At 40.0% G+C, this 21,502-nt stretch overlaps 1 protein-coding gene across 9 annotated transcripts in view; it reads left to right on the top strand.

Annotated features, from left to right (window-relative positions):
- Nucleotides 1-21,502, top strand: part of LOC121734365 (dmX-like protein 2) — a 73,213-nt gene that overhangs the window by 6,111 nt on the left and 45,600 nt on the right. For all 9 annotated transcript variants that reach the window (XM_042124924.1, XM_042124923.1, XM_042124917.1 and 6 more), the window contains exons 3-7: nt 1,497-1,653; nt 9,788-9,861; nt 18,609-18,738; nt 19,190-19,310; nt 19,589-19,768. In XM_042124924.1, the coding sequence (XP_041980858.1) occupies nt 1,497-1,653; nt 9,788-9,861; nt 18,609-18,738; nt 19,190-19,310; nt 19,589-19,768 (662 nt within the window). The remainder of the gene's footprint in view (nt 1-1,496; nt 1,654-9,787; nt 9,862-18,608; nt 18,739-19,189; nt 19,311-19,588; nt 19,769-21,502) is intronic.

Below are 21,502 nucleotides of genomic sequence, written 5' to 3'. Positions count from 1 at the left end.
AATAGTTGCGATGTGGTTACGTACGTACGGAACGGGGGAAGAGCGCAAGCGGTGTGCGCGCACTGTCATTGCATCGACGCAACGTTGTGGTTGCAATGTGGTCGGCCACTAGTTCGCGTGTGAATAGTCCAGTTCATTTACAATACGAAATATACGCCCGACCACGTGGTGTGGTTGTGGTGTGGTTGGCCCTAAGGCGGATTTGCTAAACATTTTGTCTACGCGCAAAAACAACCTTGTACGGAGTTACCTCCTTTACTGTCATAGAGAGAAATCTCTTGACTCATTTATCCTTCTGCTCCATTAAAAAATGAGTTTGTATTTTCTTTGTTTGTATTTTCTCCTAAAGTTCCATATTCCTCCCCATGCTGTAATAATCCACTAAATCAATTACTTCGTGATTTGTCCATAAAATCTAAATGGATCATAAAACGTATGGCCCTCAATTGTCACCGAAGATCGCTCCGACGATCTTTACAGATGAACTTCTTAGACTAATTTGCGAATTACATGATGAATTTGCAATTTTAATTTGACAGGACTACAGTTCCAAATGGCAAAGTTTGCAGATTTACTGATTCTAAAGACTCCCACACATAACTGCGAATTCGCATTGCAAATTCATAATAATCTGCGACAAAATTCATAATAAAAACGACATTACGATGCGATGCGAATTCGCAGTTTGATGTGGGGAGCCCTATTATATGTCAGTAAAATAAATACGCCCTGTGACTGGTGCAGCTGGCGACTTGCACTGCATTTTACTGTACTTTTTTTCGTAGGGAAATGCAATTAAGCGTTCCCGGTAGTTTGGGGAGGGCCATCGGGTATGTAGGACTCCTCAGAAGACGGTGTTCCAGCATCTCTATTTTTGGCAGAGTCACGGCGCAAATTTTACCTAATTGCCATACTTCTTATAAAAGCCACACTGGCCAGTAGTCAATTTAGACCACTTTTAATTATTTTTCCTTTGAGCCACTTGTACTATCAGAAAAGTTGATTCATAGGCAGATGGCGAACCTACGTAATTTAGTAGTGTTATGTTCAACTCAGCCCACAGCTCATGACTAATCTATATATATAAAAATGGATTTTCAATTGTGTTAGTAACGCTAAAACTCGAAAACGGCTGAACGGATTGGGCTAATTTTAGCCTTAAAATATTCGTAGAAGTCCGGGGAAGGTTTTAAAGTGACACGAAGTTCACCGGGACAGCTAGTCTATATATATAAAACTGGATTTTCAAATGTGTTAGTCGCGCTAAAACTCGAAAACGGCTGGACGGATTGGGCTGATTTTAGTCTTAAAATATTCGTAGAAGTCCAGGTAAGGTTTTAAAGTGACACGAAGTTCACCGGGACAGCTAGTATTGAATAAAAATAAAGAATTGACAGAATCCGACCAAATGACGAAGGTCCGCCGATTACCTATGAATCAATTTCTTCGATGATACAATTACTATTAGGCCAATCATTTACCAATATTGTTCCCAGGGCCTGGAGTACCGATGGGTGCAGACGGGCAAGCTGGTGGCGGACGGTCCCATTACGGCGCTATCCTGGAATCTCGAGGGCACGAGGCTGCTCACCGGAGGCAGGATACTGCAGCTGTGGCACCAGGCTTCGCTTTTCCAGGATGATAGCAGTCAACGTGAGTTGTGTCTTCAAATTGCTAAAAAGTTGGTGTCCAAAGATGTAGTTTTGTCGACAAGCTCATAGGGCTTGTGCGAGATTAGAGGTATAATTAGGAATGTTACTGAGTGATTTTGTACCGTAACGTTAATGAGTAATTTTGCGAAGCGTGCGCATTGCTTGTGCATGGATTAAAAGTATAGAGCTGCATAATATCTCTTTTCTAGCCAAATAGCTAGGAGCGTCGATAATTTGATACCGTTTTAGGTCATTAGTGATTATTCGTAATGGTGTGCATTTTTTGTCATAATACGTTGAATATAATGCTGTAGTTTCTAGTATAGTTAACACTTAACCCCAATCCTACCTATTGAGAGTATAATTCAGTTGTAGGGCAGTTATTCATTATTTAAAAACATGATGATTATCCTGAGTTTATCTGATGAATACTGTGTGATTTACACACACTATCATTACTGGAACATAAAATTAAATACATCACCGTTTTTCGAGGCGTTTCTACTGAATAAAGAGCAATAGTTACAGCACAAAATGCGTTGTCGTGTGATGACAAACAAAGCGATCAATAGAACATAAGGACTGGCTCCATATATTGACCCTAAGGATATTCAGTGGTACGACTGACTAGAACTGGATTTTGCTAGATCTAGACAACCAAGACCTTTAACTTTGAGTAATTGATCTAGTCTTGACAGGGAAGGTTTTTCACGCACCTAATAAATTGTATTGTCGCTTTTAATTGACTTGAGGTTCTTGACTATCTACGTTCTATGTGTAAAAATAACGTGTAAAGATTACCTTAATCCTAACCTTTCTATCAGTGTCCTTTGACTTCCTGTTTTCACCAACCGCTTCATTACAATAAAGTATTCCCAAGCTGCCATTAAGGGTATATTTCCCTCAAGATTTCATTACCTTTCATTAACCATTTAAGTTAATTTAAAAACGTGTTTGTTTTAAGAGATATAATATGACCTTAAAAAACCGCTAGGGAACACTTAGGGTGGGTTGCACCAGAGGCGTAGTTATAGTGGTTAAGGTTATCGTCAAATATGGGGTCCGTTATGGACTTTTACTAGGGATTTGACATTTTGTTATGGTTAAAGTTATAGTAATTAAAGTAAGTTGGTGCAACCACCTTTAACCATCGTTAACGTTAGGATGCGGTTGATGGTGAAAACAATTATAATATTATGACTATTATCGTATGTTAACCATGATTCTAGTGGAATACTTACCGCCCACTGTACAGTGGGCATACAGTTCTCTATTTTTTCTCAAATTTTCCATTTTTTTTATTTAGTGATTCTAAAAATTAGGTTCTTCCGTAAAATAGTACCTACCCCCGTAAAATAACCGAGTTACTCTCGCGCACGGGCTAACAACCCAGGCTGTAGTTTTATTTCTTCCATGAAATTTTGCACTCTACATAGATGTAAAGCAGGATAATTGCTAGGCGACATGTTCAAGTGAGTGTTAAATCTGTATAACGAGGCTAATTAGATACGGTAACGTAATGGATACATACTGGTAATTATCGACTTTACACTAGTATGGTGTATTTTTTAAGGGCTTTTACTTGGACTTCTGCGTTTTGTTTGTGTTAATAGTAGGGGAGGGGAAGGTGCTAATAATTGTGTAGTCACTCGAGCGTCATGGAGACCTAGTAGGATTTTTACATTAGGTAAATCTGATAAAAAATAATAAGAGCGTTTTTTATTTTAGTGGTGAAAGCCTACACAAGCATAATCTGACACGCTCGAGCTTGTCCCTGAATCCCCTCTGCCCCTCCCCAACTATAAGTCACTATTGTGAATTTATATCATAGTTTTTTGAGAATCAATCAGCGAATATCATTTTACGGCTAAATTATAGTCACTTTTATTTATTAGTGCTAAAACCTCGGAAAAATCAGCCAATTTTCGCGGAGCCTTTGGGCAGGAGTATTAGGGGCAAAATAAGTGCACAGTTTTACAGTTAATGTCTGTAATCTGTACATAGAAATTACAAGTAGGTGATAATAAAATTAGAAATTTACAATGATATTCATAAACAACGTCGGGAAGTTGCTGAATAAACAGTACAAACAGAATCAGACGCATCATTTGTTTCAAATTTAGGTAGTGTGGTCAGCTGTGCGGCCTTTGCCTAAGTTTATATTATATTCTGTGCTATTTGGCTAATTGAAACAATCTGCTTTATAATAAAAATGTATTAGAATGAACGGAAGGTCACAGCACCAAAAAATAAAGGTATGCATCTCCGAATTTTATATAGGTAATGGCAATTAGGGAATGCAATCTTGGACCAAGATTGACTACTCAAGATCTTGGCGTCTTTTTCCTGAACCAAGATTGGTCAGTTCGAGATCTTGTTGAGATTCGGGTCGAGATCTTGGTCGCGAATAAAGATTTTCGGGATTTTCAGGATTGAGCAGAATAATTGAAAAAAATGCGTTTTTTTGCTGCAAATTGATAGTAACCAGTATTTTAATATTAAATAATATATTATGTAATGTTTCAAAGAATTTGTTTTTGAGCAAAATTGGGTATTGTTATATAAACTAAACATAACAAACTCAGTTTTTACAAATTCAAGTTTTTTTAATTTAAACATAAAAATCTGACAAGTTAAGGCGCAGCGCAGACGACAGACGTGTGCGTTACTGCATATAATTTGGCGATTGCATAGGTTCTATTTCCACGGACTAAAAAGTGCGTCACGGATAGTCTGTCGTCTGCGCTGCGGCCTGCGCCTTATCCTATCCTATACACCCAATATACACACATAGAACCGCTAACACACAATCATACGCACCTGTGAAGTTTACTTGTTTTAACTACAAATGGCGCTAGATCAAACCACAGGATATAGATCAAATGTTCGATTCGTAAGCCGTCTAAGACGCTTATATGTCTACTATATTATATTATACCCTAATCTGTGGTTCGCGCTTTGCCGCGCACCTGTATGAACAATCTGAAAATCTCGAAATCTTATTACAATATTGGTCTATTTTGTCAAGATCGCGAACAGTATTTCGAAATTCAGGATTGATGGCTTTCAAGATTGAATCTTAGAAAATTACTCAAGATCTTGGTGGAATCTTGATCTTGCAAGATCAAGATTGCATTCCCTAGTGGCAATACAATACAACATACAATATTCTACAGGTATTAGATTATACGGGTAAAACATCTGATACGTTTAAACTTTTACCCTTCCTTTCTTAAACGAGCCCTCGTCGTATAGGTTTGTTTTTACGGATGTCCTGGCTCCTGGGTCGATTGTAGACGTTTGACGTACGCCAGTTTATTTTCGTTAATCAGTTTAATAATTGAGTTGTATGTTATGTACGTTGGTCGTAGATTTTTCGACCCTATAACTTTCAATGAATAAGTGAATTACTAAACTGATATAATATGCTCTATTGTGAAATTGCTTATACTATTCATAAACTGAGCATGAACACAAAGGCGGCTTATACCGCTTTCAAGCTCAGTTTATTCTAGTCTTACGTTGCTTGTCTAAGTACTCGAAAAGAGTCTTTATATTTTCAAAGATGTAATTAATAACAATTATTCCTCCTTTGCAATTATTGCAGAACGTGAGCACTTAGCTCGATTCACACTAAAATCAATTAGGGATCTTCATCATAATATTATTATGCTCTAAGTAGTACTAACTTCAAATAAATTGAAAAAGAAATTTATTAGTAAAAAAGTCTTAAAAGAACATTACGCTCTTTATAGCGCCATGAAGGTCTTTGACCTCTTACAGCTGATTAATTCGTGCTTATCGCGCCAAAATGTACAAATCAAAGACTGATAGATCCACGCACAGACTACCCTTGTTCCTCTTTTGATGTAGAGTAGACATCCACTTAGATGAGATGTTTTTCAAAATTTCACACCTAAGGGGGTTAAAAAGAAACCCAAGTTTGTCAGGAAATCCGAAGACCGAAGCGGGACTATATTATGTACCGTGCATGAAATTGATTCATAGGCAGATGGCGGACTTACGTCATTTGGTTGGATTATGTCAATTCAATGTTAGCTGTAGTCTGTCGGCTGGGTTTGACATAACGCGACTAAATTACGCAGATCCGCCATGTGCCTATATGAATCAACTTCTCTGATAGTACCTATTTTAGGGGTTCTGTAATATACAAGGAATCATAATAAAATGTATGTGACCTTATGCCTTCGAACCCGTTAAGTTGCAGCAATGACGGGCAAGATGCAGTCGCGAGCATTAGCCGAATACCGCATTGGCACGCCTCCAGTTTTCCGAATACAATTTTATTGATCTTATCGCGAGACTAATTTAACTGGCCTCCTGTTCCGAGTAGACTATGACGCGGGTGTTAACCCCGAAAGACCATATTTCTGGTGCCAATTTGTTGCCTTTGATGTTTTTATTTGATTTATGTAATAAGATATGGATGTAACTAGTAGACGTTACCCGCAATTCCGATGCAAGACAATTCGTTTATCGCGTGGAAACCGTGCGTTTTATTGAAATAAGTAGTACTCTGTCTGTCGTTGCCCTGTACAGTGTGTTAGTGTAAACACCGTTATCCTTGAAACCATCAAATGAGCCCGTCAAAATGAACAACTTTTTCTGTGAGAACGATGCTGGGAACTCAAAAAAAAATGCCGTCTTCATACCGATACGGATGCCCGGATCGGCAATTTGTATGGGTATGAAGATGGATATTTTTTGACGGGCTCATTTGATGGTTTCAAGGATAACCGTGTTTACACTAACATCTTGTATATCCTTTTCCGGGACTCCTAAGTACATGTACTAAACAAATGTCATTTGAATCAGTTCAGCGCTTTGTGTGGTAAAGTGGAGGAAAAGCTAACATAGAAACAGACAGACAAACACAGTTTTGCATTTATAATATGACGTCTATTTTTTTTCTTCGATTTCAACTCTCTGTACCTGACAGTACCCTAGGGATTTCTATTGATGCGCTACTATTTATGCTTTCACATAACACTAAAAACTTAGTTTAAAAATAACAAAGAACCACCCTATACATACAGCATAGAGGCTATTGAATAATTTCTAAGAAATTAAGGACTATTAAGGCCAAGGCTAAAAAGTGGACACGCTAAGCCGTCGTCACACTTGTGCGGATACGGAACTCTAGAGGCACTGCTTGTCGCCTGATTTAGCACGCCATATTAGTTAGGCACTATTCTTAAGGCTATTCATTTTTCTTCTTATATTGTTCTTAAGGATGTTGTTCTTAAGGTGGTCACTCATTTCATTTGCGATAAATCGTTTCGATCCATGATAAAGTGGTGAGAACATGGTTTATTAGACTTCCTAATTTGCAACCAAATTGTATCAGAGAAGGACATGTTTACCTGTCAGAAATGTAGCCCTAAGCACAAGTAAAGGCATGTAGGGAAAGGTGGATACAGGTTATAGTATGTGTCTGATACCGGACAACGGACATTCCCCTATGATGTTTACCTGTCAGAAATGTAGCCCTAAGCACAAGTAAAGGCATGTAGGGAAAGGTGGATACAGGTTATAGTATGTGTCTGATACCGGACAACGGACATTCCCCTATGATGGATGATTTGTATGCCATGACAATTTGATGCTCTTCAATTTGACTTCTCAAGGTCACAATAATCGGGACACGCTTTTGGGTTTGATCGTGAACTCTTGTCCAAACAATCAACGCCTGGTCAACATTTCAATCAGTTCAGAAACAAAACTCCAAACAAATCCACGGTGGCATTAAACACATCTTGACCTTCGCTACCAACAATAAATTATACGCTTGATTTTGTTCACATTTTTCGCATTGAAAACTCAACGCTCCATTATGTCTCATTAGCGCGACAATTATAACAAAGTGAGCAAGTTGACGTCACGGAACCCTCGATTGCTATGAGATTTAAACAATGTACATTATTATTTACTACAATATAATATATCCAATGGCGCAGGGTTTTTTAGTTATATCATAAGATTGTGCTGATTTGATTTGACTGATGAGTGATTATGTTTTTAGAATTATTTAAAAAACGTTATATGTAAGTTTTTGACTGACTGGTTTTGGCTGGTTTGCGGTAATAAAGCTGCTCTATAATCATGTCATCAAATCATCTCTACAGATATTTTGACCGGGTTTTGTATCGAGTGCATATCGTCCCCGTAGAGCTAAAATTCACCAGATAGCTTTTTTCATCATTTTGAGATACGAGCGTTTAAAGTTTTAAAATTTTCAAAAAATTCCTGCAGATTTCTGTTAAGAGATATAAACTTTTTCTTTTTGCTATTGCTTCGATGGTATACCAAAGTTACTTAAACAATAATTTTTAATCAATTTAAATGTATTTTTATAGTAAATATTCAATAAAAACTACTTTAGTTACTTTTCGCCCTTAACGTTTCTTTAATTAGTCTAATTTTATTGCTTGTTAAGTGCATTTAGCGAGTTTTTGCATAAAAACTGAAGAAATAAAAAGGGTAATAAGTATGCTTAGTTAATTTTCAACTAAATAAAAATTAATAATGCTCACTTAGTGAAAAGTTGGAATTTTCGTTTATTAATAAAACCAACATTTTAATCAGTAATCCTTATAAAATCCAAAGCAAGAAAACGAAACAATTTTTTTCTATCATTCATAATTGGATACGGATATAGGGGACTGGCCGACGAGTAGTACCATGCCAACCCACTAAAAACATTTGCCATCAGCCGTACAACGGAGAGTGTCCTGAAACTATCTAACACAAGAAGCCCACCTCGACTGGCTGGTCTACCACATAAGGGATAGGATTTCCAACAAAATAAGGGAACTTAGGCCAACTGAATCATTTTCATCGGCACCGGGACTGCTAAGAAGGTTGAAAAGTTCTAACACTTTGTCTAAAGAGTTTTGGGTGTATATGGGAATATACGCCCAAAACCTCTTTAGACAAAGTTATAACAATTACATAATTTCATAAAGTGGCATTTTAATTGAATTTTTCGGAACGAAAAAAGATCGGAACGGCACCTTAGGTTTATTTCCACAGTTTGTCCATACTTTCGCATTTCCGCTGGTCGCCGTGCTAGCACTACGTTTCAGTCTAGAGTCTACTTTAAGGTGTGTATGTGTTCCTTATACATATAGAATTGTGCTGTGAGAGTAACAGCGCTGAAAGAGCAAATTTTTTTTTATTTGTATGGGCGCTTGCCCGCGCGTCATTATTTTTTTCGTAAGTACAAAGATAAAAATAAAGTTACTCATTCAGCGCTGTTACTTTCACAGCAAACTATACACACGCTAAAGTATTATCACTTAGTTATGTTATACCTTGTAGATTATAGTGTGGTATAGCCCATCCTTACTTTTAAATCTGCCACAACAACCGTGTATGTAATAGTGATGTAACGAATGTTGGATTTTTCACATTCGCGAAAGCGAATGCGATTGCGAATATTTATCTTCAACATTCGCGAATGCGAATGCGAATATTTTAAAATTTCAAAAAAAGCGCTCGTAAAATGTTCGACAGGTTTGACGTTTCGTGTCGGCCATGTTTAAATTGAACATAGCCGAACCGATATTGCTTATAGTCACTTGTTAATTTCTTCACTTTCTTGACAGACTATAATTGAATAAATTTAGTCACAGAAAGTTCATTCTAAAAGTTTTATTTTGTTTTGAGGTTCGTTTTATGTTTTATGTTTCAAGTAATTGTTTAGTTTTTTAGTAAATAGAAATTATAAACTTTATTTAAAAATGATAGTAAAGTAATAATATACTACTAAATGAATGCAAACCTTACATAGTATACCAACAAGGCTGATTAATGTTAGATTTGATAAGATCTCTGAAGTTATTTTTTCATAAATGACTAATGAGGCTTTAATTAAGAATGTAGAAGTATGATTTAATAAAAAAATCTAAGTGTTATCTATTGTATTATTATATTATTTCAAATGCATGCATATAATAATTTCCTTTTTGATTATTAAAACATTCGCTAAATATTCGCATAATTTTTGCGAATGCGAATATTGAAAAATACGCAGATATTCGCGAATGCGAATGCGAATATCCGTTACATCTAGTGATGTATGTATGTATGTAATAAAAAAAATATGTTTTCAGCGAGTTCGGGCGTGACGTTTCAAATTGGCGGCGACAAGGACGACAAGCCCAAACCGCAAGAGGAAGAGGAGCCGGTGAGTGAGGTGTTTGTTTACGATTAGATAAGATACTTGTGTCACCTGATACTGTTTTATTTCTAGACGAGACGCGATTGTTTTATCTGACGTGCATACAATTAAGGGCTCTTAGTTGTTACGCATAACTCCGATTTCGCATCGCAAATATATTATTCTAAACATATTTATCTTATGAATCCTATTGCAACACTTTCGCCTAAGGCCTATGGGGTACTTTTTTGAAGTGATTAAAAAAAACAGCACTGGTAACGATCAGTGTTTCCCAAATTTTAAAATGGAACTTCAAACGAAATACTCCCATTTAGATGGAATCCCAAATAGGCCCCCCACGCATTAGGATGAAGTTTTCTAAATTCCAAACAAATAAATCCTTGGAACCTATTATACAGGGCGACTGGAAATTAGTGGCGGAGCCGTTAAGGGGAGGTAGTCTAGGGTTATTCTGACAGATATCACTATGAGACCTACTGTGCTTACTTAACCCTTTCCAAAATATTCCTACTTAAGGAGTGTAACCAAAAAATCGTACTAAAAATTTTCAAATAGTAATAAATCCTAAAAAAAAATATTTTTGCCTACTTTTTTTTTTGTTTTGCAACAAAGATATTCCAAATAAGTAATTTTAATTGTTAGAACTTCGTAATTTTCATTATTTTTTGCAAAAATTGCTAAACAAAAACGGAAAATGTAAAAAACAAATCTTTGATGGCTGAAAAAACATCAATTTACTTAAAAAAGTCACCCATTATTATTACGTACAAAATAATTAAAAAACTTCTACGTTTCGTTTCCTTTCAAATGAGATATTAAAATCTAAAATCGGTTGAGAAACCATCAAGATAAGACTGTTGTAACGCTTCAACTCCCAAGCGGCCACATGTGGCCCCGAGAACAATACATTTCCAAGAATCCGCGAAACCCTAAAAAAAATTGATTTTGGTCTACTTTTTTTTTTGTTTTGCAACAAAGATATTCTAAATAAGTAATATTAATTGTTAAAACTTCGTAACTTTCATTATTTTATGCAAAAACTGCTAAATAAAAACGGAAAATGTAAAAAACAAATCTTTGATGGCTGAATAAACATCAATTTACTTTAAAATGTCACCCATTATTATTACGTATAAAATAATTAAGAAACTTCTATGTTTCGTTCCCATTCAAATGAGATATTAAAATCCAAAATCGGCTAAGAAACCATCAAGATGAGACTGTTTAAACCCTTCAACACCCTCGCGGAAGCCGGCTGCCGCGTAACAATTGAATATCTAATATTGTGTCTGGGATTCCTGCGATCGAAGTATTATAAAAAATAAAAATTAAATAAAAAAACCAAACTACTAAAGAATAAGTTTATTGAAAAAAAAAACTGTTTATAATTCATTTTCAAAGTGCCCACCATTATTCCTAATACAAGCTCGTGCTCTTCTTACGACACCCGTTTTCACAACCCTTGAGTCTGTAAGTTCACTTTGAATTTCCTGCGCTGCGTTTATAATTCGGTTGCGCAAGTCTTCAATGTTTGGTACAGGGACGTCTGTGGCATAAACTAAAGATTTCATTCGACCCCAAACGAAGAAGTCCATGGGTGTGATGTCGGGGCTACGTGCCGGCCATGGTATTGGACCACCTCTACCTATCCATCGGTCGGGGAAATGTTGGTCTAGCCAACTTCTCACAGCTAGCCTGAAATGCGCAGGACAGCCATCATGCATGAATATCATGTTTTGCCTCGTTTATAACGGCATGTCTTCCATTAATTCATGAAAAACATTCCTCAGAAAACTTTCATATTCAACCCCATTGAGGTTTTGCGGTAGGGAATGTGGTCCAATCAAGCGGTTATTAATTATTCCCATCCACACATTCAGATGGAACCTTCTCTGTGAACCTTTTTGCCTTTTTAGGTGTGGATTACCCATGGCACGTACGCTCCAATAATGAGCGTTGTGATAATTTGTAATACCGTCCTTATCAAACTTGGACTCGTCAGTCCATAAAATTCTTTTAAGGTAATTTCTATCTTCAACGTCCGCATTTAGTAAGAATCTGCAAAACTGCATCCTTCTGAAAGGATCTCCTTCTTCTATGGCCTGAACAGGTGTGTATGGTAAGGATGGAGGTCATTTTCGTGTAGAGTGTACCACACCTTCCATTGAGAGCGTCCCATACGACGAGCTATCATTCTTGTAGACAGCGTAGGGTCTATTTGGAAATGATTTAAAATTTCCTCTTCGTCGTCCCCGACTTCTAGTCGAGGTCTACCTGCGTCACCTGAAAACGTAAAGGTTCTTTAATTTAGTGCTACTACAAATGCTATTTTAGTTTAGTTAGGTGTGGCTTCGCGCAAAGACTTACGTCGGTTGGGCCATAACATGAATCACTTCTCTAGTAGGAATGCCTCTGTCGATATAGTGCAATATGCGCCAACAATGACCGCACAATACAAATTCTTACAAATGCTCTACCAAAATCCGTCGATTTCGTCAAATAATAGTAAACAATAATAGCGCGCTTCGTTGCAACTTGTGACAACTTGTGACATCAGTCGTCACCCTTTAAAGTAAGTGCGAGAGAGGAAGTGATATCCGTTATCTTACTTGTATGATTTATGGCACCCATTTCTGTGAGTCTTTGCACTGACTAATTGTATGTACAGTAACATTAATTATTGTTTTGCAATCTCACAAAGGGCAACTTAATAAGAGTGATAGAGAAGGTTTATTTTTATAGCTGGACAGATTATCGAAAGCACTAGAACAAAAAATTTCTACATTTTGTACGGAGAAATCTCTGGTTTGAACATGCTTTAATAATAATTTTCTCTTACCTTGGTATCTTACGACGGTTCCGCGCTCTCGCATCCGTCGGAATGTTCGGGAGAATACGCGGGCATCAGGCAGTCGACGATTAGGGAATATTTCGCCATATTCACGACGAGCTTGTTCAGCGTTTCCTCTAGCAGCTCCGTAATAAAATAGAATATCTGCGTATTCTTCGTTACTAAACGATGTTCTTTCTGCCATTATTGGTCCGATAAACAACAAAGCCAAATCCTAAGGAGTCACAGAAACCAGGGCGCAGTCCAAGTTGTCGGGAAGAAAATCAATTAATACAAAAGTCCAGGAAATCTGAGAGAAAGTAAGCACATCCGAACACAGTTAACTGTTAGAGCGGACTGAGACAGAGGGAGGCCGGAGGGGCATGCTCGACTCCTGACCGTCGACCGAGTCCTTTGTTCTCGGAACACTTCGGGCGGGTTCTACGGGTTTTTTTTATTGACCATATCTTCATTGTTCTTTAACCGATTTTGGAATTTAATATCTCCTTTGAAAGGGAACAAAACGTAGAAGTTTTTTTAATAATTTTGTACTTTGTACACAATAATAAAGAGTGACTGATGTTTTTTAGGCCATCAAAGATTTGTTTTTTACATTTTCCGTTTTTGTTTAGCATTTTTTGCATAAAATAATGAAAGTTACGAAGTTTTAATAATTAATATTACTTATTTAGAATATCTTTGTTGCAAAACAAAAAAAAAGTAGGCAAAAATCAAATTTTTTAGGATTTCGCGGGTTCTTGGAAATGTATTGTTCTCGGGGCCACATGTGGCCGCTTGGGAGTTGAAGCGTTACAACAGTCTTATCTTGATGGTTTCTCAACCGATTTTGGATTTTAATATCTCATTTGAAAGGAAACGAAACGTAGAAGTTTTTTAATTATTTTGTACGTAATAATAATGGGTGACTTTTTTAAGTAAATTGATGTTTTTTCAGCCATCAAAGATTTGTTTTTTACATTTTCCGTTTTTGTTTAGCAATTTTTGCAAAAAATAATGAAAATTACGAAGTTCTAACAATTAAAATTACTTATTTGGAATATCTTTGTTGCAAAACAAAAAAAAAAGTAGGCAAAAATCATTTTTTTTAGGATTTATTACTATTTGAAAATTTTTAGTACGATTTTTTGGTTACACTCCTTAAGTAGGAATATTTTGGAAAGGGTTAAGTAAGCACAGTAGGTCTCATAGTGATATCTGTCAGAATAACCCTAGACTACCTCCCCTTAACGGCTCCGCCACTAATTTCCAGTCGCCCTGTATAGTTTGGAAATCTCTACCAACATAATCTAAACTTGTTTTTTTAACGAGATGCATTTAGCACAATGTTAACCTGGGTGTATGGTCTATGGATTACTGATTAGCGAGAGATACTGTACAATTTGTACAATCTTGTAGGGAGTGTAAATCAAACACTGTTATTACTCAACACTACTCTCGGGCTCGAAGCTGATAGAAGAGGGGAATACTCGTAACTTCCCACACGCCAAGGCCCGCGAAGGTGCCCCGGGTAGGAAACCATGTCCAGGGGCTATACCCCTCTGCATGGGAAAACACCGTGTTTTACCCCCGCGACAGAACGTGGGGAAAACCATGGAAAACCCGACATACAACGCCTGACCAGGCCACAATCGAGCATCAGACGCAGCAGGTTAACCAAGTGGTGCGTGCGGGCCCCAGCCGGAACCAAGGGAACGTGTATGGGTCCACTCCCGCACACACCACTACTACCACGCCTGCGGACCAAAGCAACCTGGGAAATAAAATAAGGGGGAATACTTCCATCCCCGGCCTTTTTTATTATTGGCGGACGGGGGGAAGTGACTAGGAACGGAGGTGGAAAAAGCTTCCGAACCCGGTCTTTTTTATTTTTGGCGGACGGGGGGAAGTTACGCCGTGGGGTCGACGGTTACGACAATAGGGCTGCCGCGACTGTCAGGCCCCAGGCGGAAAAGAAAATATACGCCGGCATGTAAATTGCCGGTGCAGGGATAGGAGGGGGGAGACAATCCCACGGTGATAGTGGGCGCCGCGGCTAAGTGCCGCGGCGCAATCTCCTCCTCTTCAGTGATTGGGGGGCGGATGTTCCGCGGTGTCCTCTGGGACGGCGTCTCGGGGGAGTCGGTGTCTGTCCGGCGGCCGTGCATGCCACGGCGCCAGGTCAGCCAGCTCGGACAGGCGCGAAGCGTCCGCTCGCGCGAAATGGTTTTTGGAGAGACGCGCGACGAACGCCACAAAGCTCTCCACGCGCAGATCTCTCGAAATGGTCTCGTTCCTCACGTACCACGGCGCTCCGGCGATTCGGCGTAGCACCTTGTTCTGCACTCTCTGAAGCGTTCGCTTGTGCGAGTCAGAGAGCAGATGGTGCCACGCTGGGGCTGCGTACGTGAGGCGGCTGCGAACATATGTGTTATACAGCGCTATGCGCATGTTAAGAGGGATCTGCAGTGACGAGTAAGCTGGATACAGCTGGGCTACTGCTGCCTTGGCTCCTGCTACCGCTGCTTGGCACTGGGCTGCCATGGAGAGACGTCGGTCTATGAGGACACCCAGGTATTTGGCAGTCCTACCCCAGGGTATCTCCACATCTCTGATCTTCAATGGCGCCGGAAGAGCCGATCTCCTGGTGACGGCGAGCGCTTGGGACTTGCCTGCGTTGACAGACAGTCTCCACTTGCTCAGCCAGTCGGGTAGGAGATCCAGCGTCCTTTGAATTTTGATGGCTGCATGGTCGGGTGTCAATGAGGAGGCAAAAAATGCCGTGTCGTCGGCGTAAAGCGCCGCCTGGGTTGCCGGATCCGTGGGTACATCAATCCCATAGTTGGTTGTACAGGTCCGGAGAAATACAGCCCCCTTGGGGGACACCTGCGGTGATGGGGCGCTCTGTAGAGAGAACCCCGTCGACATGGACTTGGAAGGTCCGGCCGTAGAGTAAGGATGCCAGTACCCTTACCATGAAAAGTGGGACGCCGGCTCGAATGAGTTTACAGAGCAGGCCGTCGTGCCACACACTGTCGAACGCCTTCTCCATATCTAGAAATACTGCGACCGTGGCTTCCTTCTTGTTGGCGGCAACGGAAAGGTGGTTGACCACGCGCACTAGCTGGAGGGTTGTGCTCAGTCCGGAGCGAAATTCGAACTGATCCCTTCGAGGAGGAAGGTAGGGGCACAGATGTTTCTTGAAAAGAACCTCAAAGGTCTTGGAGAGTGTGGAGAGCAATGTTATGGGCCGGTAGACCTCGGCCCGTTTGAGGTCCTTATGGGGCTTGGGAATTGTTATGATAATCCCCTTTTTCCAGGCGGGGGGAAAGTGGCCGGTCCTTACGATCCCGTTGTAGAATCGGGTCAGGGCGGCCACTGTTCTAAAGGGAAGATGTCACAGGGCGGAATTAGCAATACCGTCCGCCCCGAGAGCCTTACGAGGCTTTAGCCGAGAGAGTACCTTTTGTACCTCTCTCGGGGAAAAACTGAAAGTTGGGGAGCCTGGAGGGGTGAGAAGAGCTGTCCTTACCTCCTCGGAAACAGCACGGGCGTGGTCCGTTGCGGTGGTTGGTAGAGGGGAGAATTGGCGTTCGAGGTGGTCGGCGTGTATCTCCGCTCTGTCCTCGGCACGGTAACGTGGGTTACCGTCCGGGTGCAGGAGAGGTTGAGACCTCTCCTGCACCCGGACTCACTGGGGGGGAGGATTTGGTAAGGGTACGGCAGAAGCGGTGGAGGGACGGCCAGTCCTCCCCTGCCTCCTGGATGCGCTGTGTCCAGTCTGCCGCCTTCAGGTCGTGGAGCGCTTGACCGACCTGCTCGTTTAGCCGGTTAAGCCGATTCTTTGCGGTTGGGCACCGCGTGGACTGCCAAAGCCGGCGGGCCCTGCGCTTTTCGGCCGAGTGTTTGGCTATGTGGCGAGGCAGGGAGGGGCGTTTAAACCTACGGCGGGGCGGTTGGGTTGCCGCGTCTAAGGCTGCCGTGATCGCCTCGGTGATCTATAGAGCCATAGCATCTACGGACTCCACAGAATCCACCGGAAAATTAGGTGTGTTTTCGTGCAACAGGGAGGTGAACTTCGACCAGTCACGAAAGGGGGGCGGAGGCAATGGGGGAATGCTCGCAGGAGCAGCCCGGATAATGGCCAGGACCGGAAGGTGGTCCGAGCCATGTGCCACTTCGAGGACCTCTTGATGGAAGTCCCCGGAGAGGTTATACGTGATGGCCACGTCTAGGACATCTGGCGAATGTGCTGGGTTATCTGGGATGTGGGTGGGCGTGTAAGTGCCCACCACAGAATACCCGGCCCTCTCGGCGTCGGAAAAAAGGCGGTGGCCATCCGCGTTCGTCGTACGCGAGCCCCACCCAGGGTGTTTACAGTTTAGATCTCCGGCAATCACTGTGGGTTCCTCTGATAGGAGTCCGGTGATATCGGAGATATCTAAACGTAGAAGAGGGGAATGTCGAGCGACATCTCCTTATATATCAACAACCCCCCTTCTACAGCCAGAGGGCGTGTCTTTATTATCAAACACTACAGATACCTTTATTTCGGCGTTAGTTTATGCATACCAAATGTCCCAGTTTTTGCAATGTAGGAGCAAATCTTTTATCTTTTGTTAAATATTTGGATTGATGTCCTTTTTGTCATGTGAATCATGTAATAAAACTTGAAATCTTATATTAAATTATGTTGTTTGTTGTTAATCTTTGTTTTGTAATTGAAACCAAAACTAAAGGCCGGATGGCAGATACTAATTACCCAAAAAAATGTAATGTATACACCTATATTTACTCCTACAAGTTTGGATATCTTTGTATATAAACTTTCTGAACTGTTACATAATTCTTAGAAAACACATAGATACATTTTTGGCTAAAAGTATCTCTTACTTTCGCCTATATCCTATCCTACTTCCTACTATCCTACCTAATAATAGAAAGGCGAATGTTTGTTTGGATGTATGGATGTATGGTTGTTTGTGACTCTTTCACGCAAAAACTACTAAATATTGTAACTTTTCATAGTATTTTTGATTTATTTGAGACTAGAGTTTGTCAAGTGATTTGAAAAATCTAAATACATTAACTCAAAAATGACTAACTGACTGACATAGTGATCTATCAGCGCACAGCCCAAACCACTGGACGGATCGGGCTGGTCATGCAGGTAGATGTTATGACGTAGGCATCCGCTAAGAAAGGATTTTAATCAATTCTACTAATATAAAATAGGGGATGAAAGTTTGTCAATTTTAAAGTGATCGGGTTGAGATTTTGATACCTAGTTAATAATAATATTCTTAACGCGAGCGAAGCCGCGGGCAAAAGCTAGTTAAGTTAATAAACTATGTATTGAAATATTAATATCATTTATGCTTACAAAATATATCTAAGAGAGATTAGTTTGCATATTGACCTTTCAGTAGTGACCACTTTAATAATTAGTGCCAATAAAAATTTCAATTACATGTCTACCATCTGTCCGCTAACTCGTCTCATTACTTACATTGAATTCATTTGTATTGCTCTTTTAAATATAAAACGTAAACCTTACTTATAGATAAACGAAGAAAGGTTTTCAAAGTTACACCTCTGATTCCCACTTTTTGAATTCAACAGCTCTGTTGATTGGATATTGTTTTGACATTACCCGATCGAAACCGTTAATGTATAAATAAATTCCAGTCAAAAATACTCAGAAACAACTTCAGGGTGTGTATGTGTCCGTTTAAAATGTGAAATTCCCCAATATCATTAAGGAACACGTCATATATATGTATATACATATACACGTCATATATATGTATACACATCCTAAGTATTAATATCACTTCGTTTTGTTACTGTTTAATTTAAAAAATGTATGTTGAATGAAACTATTACTCACACAAAACTAAACACATTATTATTTATTTTTCTCCAGGGCTGGATATGCGTGTGGCAGTGTCACACGGCGACGCCGGCGCACCACCTGGCGTTCTCGCCCGATGGCGTGCTGTTCGCTACTTCTGGCGTCAACGACAGACTCGTCAAGATATGGTACCAGAACAAAGGTACTGAATATTGATGTATTGAAATATAGTTTAATTTCACTACACGTAAGATATCGTGAGTGAAGCTATACTAGTGTCATTTTATCTGATCTTTTATGTATTATTACCTATTAAGCTTAGACGCAGGATACTCAGACAAGAAGACACGTAGACATTGCGTAAGCGCATAGATAATAAAAAAACAAATAAACGTATATTTTTTTTAGGTGTAATAATAATTGTTTGCCTCTTGCACTCAAGCATGAAAATGTTGCTATAGCATACATGCCACAGCAATGTATTTGTGTGCGAGTGAGAAAAACGAGTACTTAGTAAAGGAGATGTAAACATAAACACCGACGTTACTAAATGATTTCCAGGGTAATAATGCAGTCAAGACTAATTTCGCCCTCTGTTTATGTTCCAACTGTATTTTAATCTGCTTATCAACGTGACCTAACTCTATTTCCAGTATTAACACAAGCGCACGGCGAGCACACGCCAACGGAGCTGCACTACACGTTCATATACGTGGCGCACCCGCGCGCCATCACACACCTGTCATGGCGGAAGACCAGCAAGTACATGCCCAAGTGAGTCGAACGTAGCCATAGTCAGGAGTTCTTTCAGAGCCAAAAATATTTCGTGTTTAATTTGAGTAAACCCAAAAAAATATAGAACGATATTCAAAGCTGAAATTTGTGCTAAGTTTGCACCTCGTGTCAGTGAGTCGTAGTCGATCTGAATGTCATTTTAAGTGAAAGTTTTAATAAACTTTAACACAAGAGCACTCATCTTGCAACTGTCTAAATACGAAGTCTACTTTTTTATTTAAAAACATGTTCTAATTACAACCTTCAACAATTCTCAGAGGCAGCGTAGGCAACGTGCTCGTGACGTCATGCGTAGACAACATCTGCCGCGTGTGGGCGGAGACTCTGCTCCCGGACGACGAATGGGGCGCCACGCCGCACGCACGCTCGCCGCCGCGACGCCAGCGCGCCACGCACCGCCACAAACACCGCTTCATGCAGCGGCTCAAGCACATGAAGTGAGTGGTAGAAGTGTCTATAATATTCTAGCATATAGTATAACCTATATGGCGTATGGGTGGAGACTGCTGCCGGACGCCGAATAGAGCGCCGCGTCGCACGCACGCTTGCCGCCGCGACGCCAGCGCGCCACGCACCGCCATAAACACCGGTTCATGCAGCGTCATTGAAGTGAGTTGTAAAATTGTCTAGAATCTTATAGAATCTAGTGTATAGTTAATGTGTAAATATGATTGTCGCAAACATTTCCGGATGATCCGTCCTAGGTTGAGAGTAAGTTTATACTAGGTTTTTACTCTACTGTAGAAGAACGGCTTTGCACGCTTAAGAGCGCGATATAACAGCCATTGTTAAGTCCTCCGAGGTCAACTTGATGATGATAATATGTTAAATCTATATATATAAAAATCAATTGCTGTTCGTTAGTCTCGCTAAAACTCGAGAACGGCTGAACGGATTTATCTTATCTTGGTCTTGAATTATTCGTGGAGGTCTAGGGAAGGTTTAAAAGGTGAGAAAAATTTTGGATGTGTGGCGGTACCCACAAATCGCCTAATATTCCTGCATCGCGCTATCGAAGTTTTCTGAGCGCGTCGGTATATATACGACAGCTGAAATGTATCACGTGGGCTTCGGCCTGACCGAGCATAACACCTCGCTCGGTCGGAAGATCTTCCTTTAGCGTCGCCACGCATTATCCCACAGATGTATAGATGCATGGATGTATATGTAGATGTATGGATGTTTGTTACTCTTTCACGCAAAAACTGCTGAAGGGATTTTAATGAAACTTTACAATAATATAGCTTAAACATCATAATAACACATAGGCTACAATTTTAACCGACTTTCAAAATGGGGGAGGTGTTATGTTCGTTTTCTTATGTTCAACGATTACTCCGTCGTTTGTTAACCGATTTTCAAAATTTTTCTTTTGGGTATCATCATAAATATAGGGTATCATCCCAATTCGGTATTATATTCACAAAAGTGGTGATCTGATGAAGGATCCATAAGTAAACGAGGGAACTCCTCAAAAATTATAGGGAAATATGTGGTGACTTCGGTTTCGTGAGAAGTATTCTAAGCATATGCTACCAACAAGTAAGATTTTGAACCGAGGTATACCTGGTATACCGTGGTTCGGAAGGTGCTGAGAGAACTCCTGATTCTTTATAGATACAAGTTTGGGAGTTTCGGCGTTGTTTTAAGAACGGAAAGCATATGCTTCTATGCAAATTACATTCATCATCAACATCATCATCACTACCATATTATACCATGTTATTGGTAAGTACTTTTCATAGTCTTTTAGATCGAGACTCGAGTTTGTCAAGCGATAATTTAAAAAAATCTATACCTACCTAATATTATAAACCTGAAGAGTATGTTTGCTTGAACGGAATCGGAGGAACTACAGATCCGATTTAAAAACTTATTTCAGTGTTAGATAGCTCATTTATCGAGTAAGAACTAAGACTATAGGCTAAGACTAATACGACCGAAGAAACTCAGGAAAATGTGGGAAAAACGGGGGAAATATTAGAAATTACGAACTACTGGAGCAATTTTTATGGCAATATTTGGCACAGATATAGAGTAGACCAAGTGAAGGGAGTAGGGACATAAGAGCTATTTTTATGGGAAAATGTACGGTTTCCGTAAAATTCCTAATTTACGCGGGCGAAGCCGCGCGGGACATCTAGTATGTTATATATACACGGTAAAAATCG

This window comes from Aricia agestis, chromosome 15, assembly GCF_905147365.1.
Source record: "Aricia agestis chromosome 15, ilAriAges1.1, whole genome shotgun sequence".
NCBI classification, from domain to species: domain Eukaryota; kingdom Metazoa; phylum Arthropoda; class Insecta; order Lepidoptera; family Lycaenidae; genus Aricia; species Aricia agestis.
The sequence above is the reverse complement of the archived record's forward strand: the minus strand, read 5'-3'. Positions and strand labels throughout refer to the sequence as shown.